We start from the raw sequence: 13,117 nt of genomic DNA, 5'->3' as shown, positions 1-13,117 counted from the left end.
AAAAAAAAAAAGAATAAGCTAAGCCCATTCCTTCCAAATGTGTCACCAATCATTCATAAGAGAGCTGAGCTGAGCTGACCTGAAAGATTTTCCCTTCTCATTGAGGAAGGAAGTGGACTGTGGGAAGCGTGGGGTGAAGCAGAAGAGGGGCCATGCTGAGCTGACAGAGGAGCAAGTAGTTTCCAATGGTTTCCCAGCCTCTACCTCGTGGAAATGGCGAAGATGCTAACGACAGAGGCCGTTTCCTTGTTCTTAGCACAGCTCTCAGGGAACCGGAGTAGCAGGCGCTCAGCAGCCTTTGCTCATCAGGAGTTCCATGCTGTGGTGTACTCGAGCTGGCCAATGAGCAAAAGGGAAGTGAATTTGTGGGGGCGTTGCTGGAATGGGGTGTGCTCAGAGTAGGGTGAGGCCAGGGAAATGGTCACCTTACTTCCTCTTCTTTCCTTCTGAAGAAGGTCACCACACCCCTTGACCCAAGGAGGAGCCCCCGGTGCCCTGGGGCCATTTCTCCCCTCTCCCTCACCAAGGCATGATCACGGGGGCCATCCTGGGGGAACCGCTGCAGCTGGGGGTTGGGAGTCAGACCTTCAGGCTGAGACTTCACCTCACTGGAACTCAGCAAATCACCAAGTCAGATCCATGTTTGCCATGGAGAGGACCGCATGGGAGGACCGCATGGAGAGGACCGCATGCAGACGCAGCGCTTGCTCTCCGCCTGGCTTCACTAAGGTTCAGAGAGTGAAGCAGCCACATAGCCTCAATGGCCTCATCTGTGAAATGGGTATAATGAGGCCTGCTCTGCCACTCTTCCTGGTGAGCAGCAAAAGTATCCTGTAAATGGTCTATAACTAGCTAAATATGAGAGTGTTAAGATAACATAATCTCTCTGGACCTCAGTTTCCCCAGCTGTAAAAACGGGACAATCCCCTTTCTGCCTTCCAGGAAGCCTAGAAGCAGCCTTGCTTTCAGAGCCAGCTGGACCCAAGGAAACCCAGATCTACAAAACAGCCCAAATGAGTGGGATGGGGGAGGAGTGTAGTCACACTCGTCAGATAACGTAGTGGCTTTTAACTTGATAGCTTTGCAGAGGCCTTTTATGCATAGACACCAAAGCTGGGGATTTTGATTATGGTAACTGTCTGCTCCCTTTCGCCATCCACTCACCCCAGCCCAGCCCTGCCATTTGTGGAAAGCACACAGAAAGCACATGGGCCCAGTCCCTAGCCCCAGGCATTTGGCAGAGCAGGATGTGTTGGTTTCCCTTCTCCATAGGGACGGGACCACAGACATCACCAGAACGGTCCACTGGGGCACCCCCTCCGCCTTCCAGAAGGTAAGCCTGGGCCCAGATTTCCCCTCACCACCCTCCCCCAAGGGGGCACCCAAGCAATCAAGATCGCTTCCATTTCAGAGGCTAAAACTGAGGCTCAGAGAGGTTAAGTCATTTGCCTAAGGTCACACAGTTGGTGCCGGAAAACCCAGTGCTCCCTGCTGCTTACCTGGGGATATTTCAGGCCACTGACAAGGTCTCAGCCCAAGCTGAGCCTCATCCTATTCCGGTAAATCAGTGCACAGATTTTTTTTTTTTTTTTTTTTTTTTTTTTTTTTTTTTTTTTTTTTTTTTTTTTTTTTTTTTTTTTTTTTTTTTTTTTTTTTGGTGCCTGCGTGCCTGGCCCTGTACTCAGCGGAAAGGAGAAATAAAGGCATCCCAAGTGGAGGAAAATGGCACAAGTGAAGCCTCCGTGATGGGAAGGAGCCAGAGGTGTTCGGGAAACAGCGAGGACTGCCAGCTGGGGCAGAGGCAAGGGCATTGTCTCTGTGCACCAGAGAGCCCTGGGGGTGGAGCAGCGAGCTGCCTGCGAGCTGAGCTGCGGCCATGCTGCATTCAGCAGGCCGACCATGGGGCAGACATGGTGCTGGAAACAGAGAGGGGAACCAAATGCTGTCCGAGCCTCCAGCAGTTCACAGTTTAGCGGGGTCTGCTGCCCCTGGCTGTCCTGCACAATGTCACAGCATGTGCACATGTGTAGCGAAGGGGATTGACCACATCGCCTCTGGACATGACCAGGAGAGGCCACTGTCAGCCCACCTCCCTCCCCTGACAGAGGAAGGCTAAGCTGCCAAATCAGCAAACCTCAACCCTCATGAAAGGCCTTAAGAAAACTCAACAGCTGTCGCAACCACAGGAATGAGAGCACTAACCTTCCGTGAAGCCTGCGCACTGCAGGCACCGCCTTCCGTTCCTTAGTCCGCCCTCCTCTCCCAACAAGCCCAGGAGCTAGGACCTGTTATCGTCCCATCGCAGATAAGGAAACTGAGGCACACAGCAGCTAAAGTTGCCTGCCCAAGGTCACAGAGTCAGTGGCTGAGTCAGGTTTCAGCCCAGGGAGTCACAGCCTCGGCTCACTGCCACCAAGTGTCTCCTGCAGATATATACATTTTGAGACTGAGTCTTGCCCTGTCGCCCAGGCAGGAGTGCAGTGGTGTGATCTCGGCTCACTGCAACCTCCGCCTCCCGGGTTCAAGTGATTCTCCTGCCTCAGCCTCCCGAGTAGCTGGGATTACAGGCACGTGCCACCATGCCCAGCTGATTTTTGTATTTTGGGTAGAGACAGAGTTTCACCGTATTGGCCAGGCTGGTCTCAAACTCTTGACCTCAGGTGATCTGCCTGCCTCAGCCTTCCAAAGTGCTGGGATTATATCCAGTAATGACCCTCATAGACCAGCCAGTGGGAAGCACGTGATGGAGCCCCAGCTTTGGGAAGGCCCTCCTCAGCCTCCACTGACCATCTTCCTGAACACGGGCAGCCACACACGATGATGCAACTCCCCCCACCCTGCCCACACACACCCAGGCCTGGAAGCTCCCCTGACTCCTGCTCCCGTCCTCCACGTCACCTCTTCCTCTCCCCATCAGGAGGCGTACACCCGTGTGCTGATAGGAAACATTGACCTGTCCAGGCTCATCTTTCCTGCTGCTACATCAGGTGGGTTCCAGAAACCAGGCTGGACACAGCCTCAGGCCCTGATTTCACAGGACTAGGACCATCACCCTGAGAGGCTGGTGGGGCAGGGATTCTGTCACCATCCCATCCCTCATATAGATGAGAAAATCCAGCGTAGAGAGAGAAAGTGACTTGGCCAAGGTCATGCAGAATGTTAGCGGGACACCCAGGCCTTGAACTCAAGTCTCCTGCCTCATAATCTAACACTGTTGCTCAGAGGTGGGAGAGATCAGTTGGGCCACAGCAGTTATGGGAGGTTTCTTAGAGGAAGTAGGTGTCAAAGTGCAAAGCCCTGACAGATGGGAAGAAATTGTAGTAATGGATACAATGTATAAGCTGGTGATAGTGATGGGCTGGTCTGGCCAGGGAACCACTAACTCTGTCCATCAGCTCTTCTCCATCCCAACCCAAAATCATTGCATCAGTGCATGCTTAGTGGCCTCTCAGGGGCCCCTCTTCTTAGGCACCACTCTGATAGTGGAGCAGGAAAGGGGCAAGGCGGACAATCTTGGGGACAGCCATCTGACTGGGGTCAATCTCTCTTCCCTTCCAGGGCGAATGGTGGAGGCCTTTGCCCGCAGAGCCTTGTGGGATGTTGGGCTCAATTATGGTCATGGGACAGGCCATGGCATTGGCAACTTCCTGTGTGTGCATGAGTGTAGGTGTCTCTTCAGCACTCCCCAGGGTCCCCCCTTTTATGATCCCTTCTATGAAGGAGGTAGAGCATTTCACAGGTATGGAAATGACCAAGATCCACCAAGGTGCCATGATCTACCCAAAGTTACCCAGCTCCACGGGGTAAGTGAGGAATACCAGCAGCAGGCCAGTCCTGCTGGCTGCTTGGCATTCAAGAGGGCACCAGAAAGAGGCTCAAGGCCTAGTGGCTAACTTGTATAGACCCCAGAGAAATCAAAGCCAGAGCCAGCTGCATGCGGTGACTCCCACCCATAATCCCAGTGCTTTGGGAGGCCAAGGTGGGAGGATCACTTGAGGCCAGGAGTTTGAGATCAGCCTGGGAAACACCACGAGACCCTGTCTCTATGAAAAATGTTTTTAAAGTATCCAGATGTGGTGTCATGTGCCTGTAGTCCCAGCTACTTGGGAGTCTGAGGTGGGAGGATCCCAGGAGGTCGAGGCTGCAAGGAACCGTGATGGCGCCACTGCACTCCAGCCTGAGCAACACAGCAAGACCCCTCTCATTACCTAAATAAATATTAAAAGCCAGAGCCAATCTGGTGTGTGCCAGGCCCAGGCAGACAATGATGCAATGGACCGTGTCGCAGAGATGCTCAGGGATCCACACTTATCTGCTGTTCCCTGTAAGCCGCTGACTTCCAAGCTGGTGCATATAGGAGAACTGATACCATGCTATGTCTTCCTTTCTAGGGCCAGTGGGATTCCAGTCCAACAACATCGCCATGGCCAAGGGCATGTTCACTTCCATTGGTACGGCCCTCGGGTCCCTCTACCTCACCACCCCATCCCAGAGCAGAGCTAGCCCAGGACTGCAGTCTAGGGTGTGCCAGGACTGCAGTCCAGGGGAGCACCACAGGCACTAACACAGCTCAGACTCAGCTCCCCATTCCCACCCCTACGCCCAGCCCCAAATGGCTTGTCTCACCCTAACCGCAGCTCCCCTCAGCCCATACCCTCTTTTTGCCCTTGGGAGTTAGTTCCTAGCTGTATATTCAGACGAGATCAGGCACATTCAGGGTGCTATGGCTGTAGACCCAACTATATATTCAGACCCTGAAGTTGCCTAATGCTAGAGTAACAGGACAGTGGCATCCAGGGAGATGGGAGTACCTTCAGGACCCAAGTGGGCTTTTAGGGCTTCCCTGCTGGGCTACAGGGGAGAAAGGGTGAGTTAGCGATGCGCCTGTGGGGGGTGTGAGGCCTGACAGGGATGGGTTGCCTCTGCTTAGCCAACAAGCATCTAACCAGTTGTGGGGCTGCCAGAGTCAACAGCCAGGGGACAAGCAGGCAGCCAGGCCCTCCAGCCACTCATCAGTAGGTACAGGAAGCCTGGGCTTGGGCCCTCCCCCCACTTAATGCCACCAGCACCTCTGTGTCTTCCAGAACCTGGTTACTATAAGGATGGAGAATTTGGGATCCGTCTTGAAGACGTGGCTCTCGTGGTAGAAGCAAAGACCAAGGTAAAGTGCCACCAGGATGGGCTGGAGGTGTGGGTGGCATGTCAGTGACTTTGGGCTGCATGGGAGGAGAAGGGGGAGGAAGATCAAAGGAGGAGGGAATTTAGTGTGCAGGCATGAATTTATCTGGAGTCTTCCTTAGCAATTCCATAAGTCAGACTTTTCAAACTTGCTTGCACATTTGAATCACCCAGAGAGGCTTTTTGATGCTTTAAATGCCAATGCCCAGGCCCCACTCCAGACCAAGTGAATCCATATCCCTGTCCTAAATCATCGGTTCTCAATGCACATAATAATCACCAGGGGAGCTTGTTAGAAATAAAGATTCTGTGTAATAGCAGCCAAGATGATAAAATACCTAGATGTAAACTTGAAAAGGCTTACATGGAGAAACGCTCTACTAAGGGACATAAAAAAGATTTAAGTAAATGGTGCTCTCTGGAGAGAAGCCTCAATATTATGAAGATATCATTTCTCTCTAAATTAATCTATAAATTCAAGACAACCTCCATTTCAATGCTAACTGGACACTTTTGTAACTTCACAAAATGATAGTAAAGTTTATTTGTAAAAATAAACGTGAAGATAGCTAAGTAGCTAGAAAAAATTTTGAAAAAGAAGAGCAGGGCCAGGCGCAGTGGCTCAGGCCTGTAATCCCAGCACTTTGGGAGGCCAAGGCAGGAGGATCACTTGGGCTCAGGAGTTTGAGATTAGCCTGGGCAACATGGCGAGACCTTGTCTCTCAGAAAAATACAAAAAAAAAAAAAAATTAGCTGCGTAGTGTTATGTACCTGTAGTCCCAGCTACTCAGGAAACTGAGGTGGGAGAATCGTCTAAGCCTGGGGAGGTTAAGCCTGCAGTGAGCCATGATCATGCCACTGCACTGTAGCCTGGGTGACAGAGCAAAACCCCATCTCACACACACACAAAGAACAATAAGGAAAGCCAGTCCTCTCAGATTTGAACACAAACTCCCATAACTAAAATAGTATGACATGAGATGAAATAGACAGCTGTAACAATGGAACAGAATAATCAGTCCAGAAATAAACACTCTCATTCCCATAAACAACATGGGAATTTCGTTTATAAGAAAGCTGATGTTGCAAAACAGTCAGAAAAAATGATTATTCATCAAATAAACAGAGGGAACAAATGGCTAATTTGGGGGGATTAAACTGAATAACCTCCAAAATAAAATTCCAGATGGGCCAAAGTTTTAAGGTGAGAAACGAGACCACAAAAGATGTAGAGGAAAACCTATATACATTCAGTTATAATCTCAGGGTGGAAAAGAGTCTTTCTGTGCAAGACCAGAAACCCTGAAGGAAGAGATTAATAACTCTGACTAAATAGAAAATGGAAACAATGTTTATGGAAACAACGCCATAAACAAAGCCAAGAGATGTGTGACAAATATAGCACATGTCACAGGGAGAGGGTGAACTTTCTTATTTTGCCGTGAGTATTTACAAATCCGTAAGATAAAAACAGGCAAAACAGGAAAAAATAGCGCAAAGGACATGAAAAGGCAATTCAGTAAGTTAACACCAAATGGTCCACATACATGTGGAAAGATGCTCAAGTTCATCCTTAAAGAAATACAAATCAGGGCCCAGCACGGTGGTTCATGTCTGTAATCCCAGAACTTTGGGAGGCCGAGGTGGGTGGATCACTTGAGATCAGGAGTTCAAGACCAGCGTGGCCAACATGGTGAAACCCCGTTTCTACTAAAAATACAAAAATTAGCTGGGCATGGTGTTGCATGCCTGTAATCCCAGCTACTCGGGAGGCTGAGGGAAGAGAATCATTTGAACCCAGGAGGAGGCAGAGATTCCAGTGATTAAAGATCTCACCAATGCACTCCAGCCTGATCGACAGAGGGAGGCTCTATCTCAGAAAAAAAAAGAAAAAGAAAAGAAATGCAAATCAAAAGAACAATAGAATACCATGTTTCACGTATCAGATTGGCAAAAATCAGTGACTTTGATGATACCTAGTACTAGTGAGTATGTGGGGAAATGGGCATTCTCATACACTGTTGGAGAAAGTACAATCGGTGCAACCTTTCTGGAGGGTGGTTTGACAATATCTATGAAATTACCTATTAAAAACGCTTGTTCTTTTTGTTTTGGCAATCCCTACACCAGGTATGTACCTTCTAGATATGGTCCCAAAAGCTCACCAAGATGTTTATATAGTGATGTTGACTTGTAGCATTGATGGTAAAAATAGCAAAACTTTGGCAGTGGACTCAATATCCTGATTAAATAAACCATGGGACATCCACACACTACAGAGTCTTCCACGGCCCTTAAAAAGAATGAGATAGATCTCCCTGCGCTACTGTGAAGCACTCTTCTAGGTTTACAAGTAAGGGGCAGTGGGGCAGGGAAGGAAGGTGCAGAAAAGTATGTATGGTAGAATCCATTTTGTGTGGATTTTCAAAATATATACATAGATAGATACATATGCTGTGTATGCCTGAAATGTTCTCAGGAGCGAAACTGAACAAGTCTAAACTTTTTTTTTTTTTTTTAAGAGACAGAGTCTCACTCTGTCACCCAGGCTGGAGTGCAGTGGCACCATCTCGGCTCACTGCAACCTCTACCTCCTGGGTTCAAGCAATTCTCCTGCCTCAGCCTCCCGAGTAGCTGGGACTACAGGTGCCCGACACCACACCTGACTGATTTTTGTATTTTTAGTAGAGACGGGATTTCACCATGTTGGCCAGGCTAGTCTCAAATTCCTGACCTCAATAGATCTACCCACCTTGGCCTCCCGAAGTGCTGGGATTATAGGTGTAAGCCACAGCACCCAGCCTCTTTCTTTTCTTTTCTTTTTTTTTTCTGATAGAGTCTCGCTCTGTTGCCCAGGATGGAGTGCAGTGGCAGGATTATGGCCCCACTGCAGCCTTGACCTCCGGGGCTCAGGTGATCCTCCCACCTCAGCCTGCAAGTAACTGGGACTATAGATGGATGCCACCATGGCTGGCTAATTTTTGTATTTTTTTGTAGAGACTGGTATATTAGTCTGTTATCACACTGCTATAAAGATACTATCCAAGACTGGATAAAGAAAAGAGGTTTAATTGGCTCACAGTTCCACATGGCTGGGAAGGCCTCGGGAAACTTACAATCATGGCAGAAGGCAAAGGGGAAGCAAGGATCCTGACATGGTGGCAGGAAAGAGAGAGCTAGAAAGAGCAGGGAAAACTGCCTCATGAAACCATCAGATCAGCAGGGCGTGGTGGCTCACGCCTGTAATCCCAGCACTTTGGGAGGCCGAGGCGGGTGAATCACCTGAGGTCAAGAGTTTGAGACCAGTCTGGCCAATATGGTGAAACCCTGTCTCTACCAAAACTACAAAAATTAGCCAGGCATGCTGGTGTGTGCCTGTAATCCCAGCTACTCGGGAGGCTGAGGCAGGAGAATCGCTTAAACCTGGGAGGCGGAGGTTGCAGCGAGCCGAGATTACACCACTGCGCTCCAGCCTGGGCGACAGAGCGAGACTCTGTCTCAAAACAAAACAAAAGAAACAAACAAACAAAAAACCATTAGATCTTGTGAGGACTCACTATCATAAGAACAGCATGGAGGAAACCACCCCCTTAGTCAATCACTTCCCACCAAGTCTCTCGCTAAATACCCTGGGGACAATCAAAATGAGATTTGGCCAGGGACACAAAGCCTAACCATATCAGCGGGGTTTCACCATGTTACCCAGGCTGGTCTCAAACTCCTTGGCCCAATCGATCTGCCTGTCTCGGCCTCCCAAAGGGCTGGGATTACAGGCATGGGCCACCATGCCAAAAGAGACTTTCAACTTGTATTGTGTATCTTTGTGTAGTTTGAGTTTCCTAAGCACATACACACAAGGGTTCTATGGGAGATGGGAATTATGGGCTACTTTTTCCTCTTTACATTTGTCTATATAGATAGATCAATAAATACATGGATACATAGAGATATGGATAGATGAATAGATAGATTACATAGATGATTGTTTGATTGATTGATTGAAAAACTTAATAATCATTTATTTTAAAATGATTTAAGGCCAGGCATGATGGCTCATGCCTGTAATCCCAGCACTTTTGGAGGCTGAGGTGGGTGGATCATCTGAGCCTAGGAGTTTGAGACCAGCCTGGCCAACATGGTGAAACCTCATCTCTACTAAAAATACAAAACTTATCTGGGCATGGTGGTGCCCATCTATAGTCCCAGCTACTTGGGAGGCTGAGGTGGGAGGATCACCTGAGCCCAGGAGGTCGAGGCTGCAAGGGGCTGCAATTGCACCACTGCATTCCAGCCTGGGTAACAGAGGAAGATCCTGTCTCAAAAAAATAAAATAAAATGATTGAAATTTCGGTTTCTGGTCCCTGCCCTAAGGATTCTGCCTCCAGTAGGTTTGGGAGGGGGGCCCTGGATTCTGCATATTTATCATGCTCCCTAAGTGCTGTTGATGTGCATACTTTGAAAAACACAAACTTAAGTCTAGATTTCCAAAGTCAGGAAGGAAGCACCAAAGAAGGAGCACTAAGTGGCAGACAACGGGGCTCGCCAAGAGAAGGGACTCTAGAAGGCTCAGCCTACCCGGAGTGTCCAGGTTGATGAGGCCCAGCTGCTGTGTCCTCTGGGTGGAGTGCTCCCTCCTTCCCTTCAGCCCAGCTCCTCCTCCTCCCTCACTGTCCTGCTTACCCGCCTTCTCTTGTGGGTTCCCAGTACCCAGGGAGCTACCTGACCTTTGAGGTGGTATCATTTGTGCCCTATGACCGGAACCTCATCGATGTCAGCCTGCTGTCTCCCGAGCATGTGAGTGCCCCTCAGCACTGCCATCTCTCTGACCCTGGGCCTTTCCTGCCTTTGCTACCTGCCACCACATCCTCTGTCCCTGCCCCTCCCTCAGGAGGGTCCACATTGGTGGCACCTGCAGACACACGCTGGGGCATTCCTCCCCAGCTCACCAGAGATCCCAGAGCTTCTAGAACTTTCCAGTCAAACCAGCCTTCCCAACCCTAGGTAGTGAACAACTGGGGGTTCTGAGGTTGGGCCTCTGAGCTCGGCCACTACAAGGCCTGGAGCTGTAAGTGATCCCTTCCACTCTTTCGCCTCTGTTTCCTCTTGTGTAAGCTGAGGATAACAATGCCTGCCCAGCTTACTCCCATTCCCGGCCTGAAATCCACCCGCCTCACCACCCATGAACATCACTATGACATGAAACAGCTGCCGAGGGGAACTGCCTCTGGAAAGCCCCAGAGAATTCCTGAGGCCTGATGATGGTGGGGGACCTGTGGGCATCTGGATCATGGTGGACAGCTGGAGTACCACAGCAGGGGAGTGGGTGTCACCAAGATTGCACCTCTTGGCAGCTTGGCTTGGAGAGCCTCTCATTCCTTCTGTCTTTTGCAGCTCCAGTACCTGAATCGCTACTACCAGACCATCCGGGAGAAGGTGGGCCCAGAGCTGCAGAAGCGCCAACTGCTGGAGGAGTTCCAGTGGCTGCAGCAGCACACAGAGCCCCTGTCCGCCGGGGCCCTGGACCCCGCCTCCTGGGCCTCTGTGTTAGCGGTCTCCACTCTTGCCATCCTCGGCTGGAGTGTCTAGAGGCTCCAGAAGACTTCCCTGTTAACCCTCCATCTAGACGCGTGTCTCCCTTGCTTGGCTCCCCTCACCCTGCACCGAACATACTCCAAGAGCCCCTGATGGCCCATTGCCTGGAAACCACTGCATTCAGCCTCCTTCTCCAAGACCAGGCCCCAGGAGCACAGAGCTTCTTGGCCCCAGGTGGCACCTCCCTGCCCCCGGGGTTGTATACTGCACCCTGGGCTCCTAACCCCAGGCCCTGGGATAGGAGGGCCAGCTAGACTCTTCTTTCCTGGGATCTCAGTAGGCCTAACCTATAACCTAGTACAAACTGCTACAGCTGCTCCCCTCCCGCCAAACAAAAGCCCAAGAGAGCAATGCCCCTACCACCCAGGGGTGCCATGGTCCCAGGAGAGCCCAAACCTATCACCACCTGTTGGGCATCGCCACAGCTGTTTCCACTCAGCCAGAGCACGAACCAACAACCCCCGACATGTGAACCCATGATTCCTAAACCCTGGGTGGGCTCTATGCCAAGTAACGGCAAAGGGAGTTAAGCCATAGGAATTTGGCTGTGGGGCAGGAGGGAATGCGGTGAGGCACTCTGGAATATGACCCTACCAGAGGCTGGAGAATAAACTTGGGCAGCCGGACCACGTCACTATTCTAGACCTCCCTGGCATTCGGGGAGCCCTTTGAACATTCCAACACGCAGCCACAGCTACGATGCTGTTAAATCCTCCCGCATCATTGGATGGCCCTTCACCTTGTGTAAACAGTGTCTGGTTTCTCCATTTTACAGACAGGAACACTAAGCTTCAGACAGGGGGTGGGCCGTGCCCAAGGGCACGCATTTGATTGGGAGCTGATGGAGCCAGATGAGCCGGCACTCCAGCTCTTTCACCCTTCAGCACCATCCACAGTCCCTGAGCCCACCTCCCAGCCCTCTCCTCATACGCTGAGCCCACTCTGGTGAGAAGAATTTGCTCCAGCCAAATTGGCCGTTAACCACCTGGGTTCACATCCTGCTAAGACGTTTAAAACACCCTAGCAAAGACACTCGCCTCTGAGTTTTGCATTGTGTCTGCTGTGTTGCCAGAGACTGCTGTCACCTGTGGCTTTTGTGGTAGGGGAGGAGGAAGAGAAGGGGAGGTGAGGGGTGGGGACTTGAGGCTCCTAGAAGCTCAGCGGGGGAGCACGTGGGCTTGAGAACGTGTGGGTGAGCATGTATATGAGTATGTGTGCCCATGTGCGCAGACGCACGTGCATGCCACGCCCAACCAGCTAACCTCCAGCCAGTGCTAAGGATATTGCAACCTTGTAGAGGAGACAGAAAGAAACCCTACACTGGGAAACTTGTCAAATGTTGCCCAGAAAAGTTGGAGCTAGCACCTTTGCCAAGCAGAGCACAGTTGGTGGAAGGAAAGGACCAAGGCTCTGGGTGCACGGTGCTGGGCAAAGGTACCAGGCAGAGAAATCCCCTGGCCTGGGACCATCAGGCCTAGTCTGCTGAGTGTGAGGGTGACCTGTAATGGTTACCACCACCAGTACTGGCATCCAGAGGCCCCAGCCCTCACCCAGGCTTACTGAGAACACAAAGATGGGCCTCTGTTTGCTGAGTCATTTGTTCCCTCACCTGCTCACCTCACAAAAACAGCTACTACTAATAAAATTACAGTCCCCATCACCATCATCATCGTCATGGCTGCCATTTACTGAGTGTTTTTGTGCCACCATGGAAGAAGCTTTACATGCATTTTCTCATTTAATCCTCACAACCTCTAAGAAGGCCCTTTTCTTATTCCCATTTTACAAGTAGGGTAACTTAGTGAGGCCCATGGAGTTTCACTAAGTGGCTCAAGGTCACTTTTTACATTGGGTAAATGAAAAAAGCCAGATCTTAAACCAGTCAGAGAACTCTAGAATCCACCCTCAAAGAAAGGGAGAGTCCTGGCCAGGTGTGGTGGCTCACTCCTGTAATCCCAGCACTTTGGGAGGCCAAGGCAGGAGGATCGCATGAGGCCAGGAGTTCGAGACCAGCCTGGGCAACATGGCGAAACCCCATCTCTACTAAAAATAGAAAGGTTAGTTGGGTGTGGTGGCGCAAGCCAGTAGTTTGAACCTGGGAGGCGGAGATCACACGTCTGCACTCTAGCCTGGGTGACAGAGTGAAGCTCCGTCTCAAAAGAAAAGAAAGGGCGAGTGATATGGCTTTCACCATTTTACTGATGAGAAAACAGGCTGCAGCAGGACCACTTTGCTGGTGAGAAGCAGATCCACACCACAATGCCTCCCCAGGGCCTGCCAGACCTTTGCCTTGCGCCCTGACACTTGCTCCTGTGGTTCTGGCAGGTCATGGGTGGCAAGACCAGGC

The 13,117-nt window shown here is 50.7% G+C and overlaps 1 protein-coding gene across 1 annotated transcript in view; it reads left to right on the top strand.

Moving 5' to 3' along the window:
• Nucleotides 1–12,433, top strand: part of XPNPEP2 (X-prolyl aminopeptidase 2) — a 53,351-nt gene extending 40,918 nt beyond the window's left edge. Inside the window, exons 15-21 of the mRNA XM_037731029.1 lie at nucleotides 1,273–1,333; nucleotides 2,918–2,987; nucleotides 3,559–3,663; nucleotides 4,392–4,451; nucleotides 5,085–5,161; nucleotides 9,883–9,972; nucleotides 10,570–12,433. Coding sequence (XP_037586957.1) covers nucleotides 1,273–1,333; nucleotides 2,918–2,987; nucleotides 3,559–3,663; nucleotides 4,392–4,451; nucleotides 5,085–5,161; nucleotides 9,883–9,972; nucleotides 10,570–10,764 — 658 coding nt within the window. The 3' untranslated portion in view covers nucleotides 10,765–12,433. The remainder of the gene's footprint in view (nucleotides 1–1,272; nucleotides 1,334–2,917; nucleotides 2,988–3,558; nucleotides 3,664–4,391; nucleotides 4,452–5,084; nucleotides 5,162–9,882; nucleotides 9,973–10,569) is intronic.
• The last annotated feature ends 684 nt before the right edge of the window (nucleotides 12,434–13,117 follow it).

The sequence above is a fragment of the Cebus imitator genome, unplaced genomic scaffold (genome assembly GCF_001604975.1).
Source record: "Cebus imitator isolate Cc_AM_T3 unplaced genomic scaffold, Cebus_imitator-1.0 Scaffold376, whole genome shotgun sequence".
Lineage (NCBI taxonomy): Eukaryota > Metazoa > Chordata > Mammalia > Primates > Cebidae > Cebus > Cebus imitator.
This window is presented reverse-complemented; position numbering and strand designations above follow the sequence as displayed.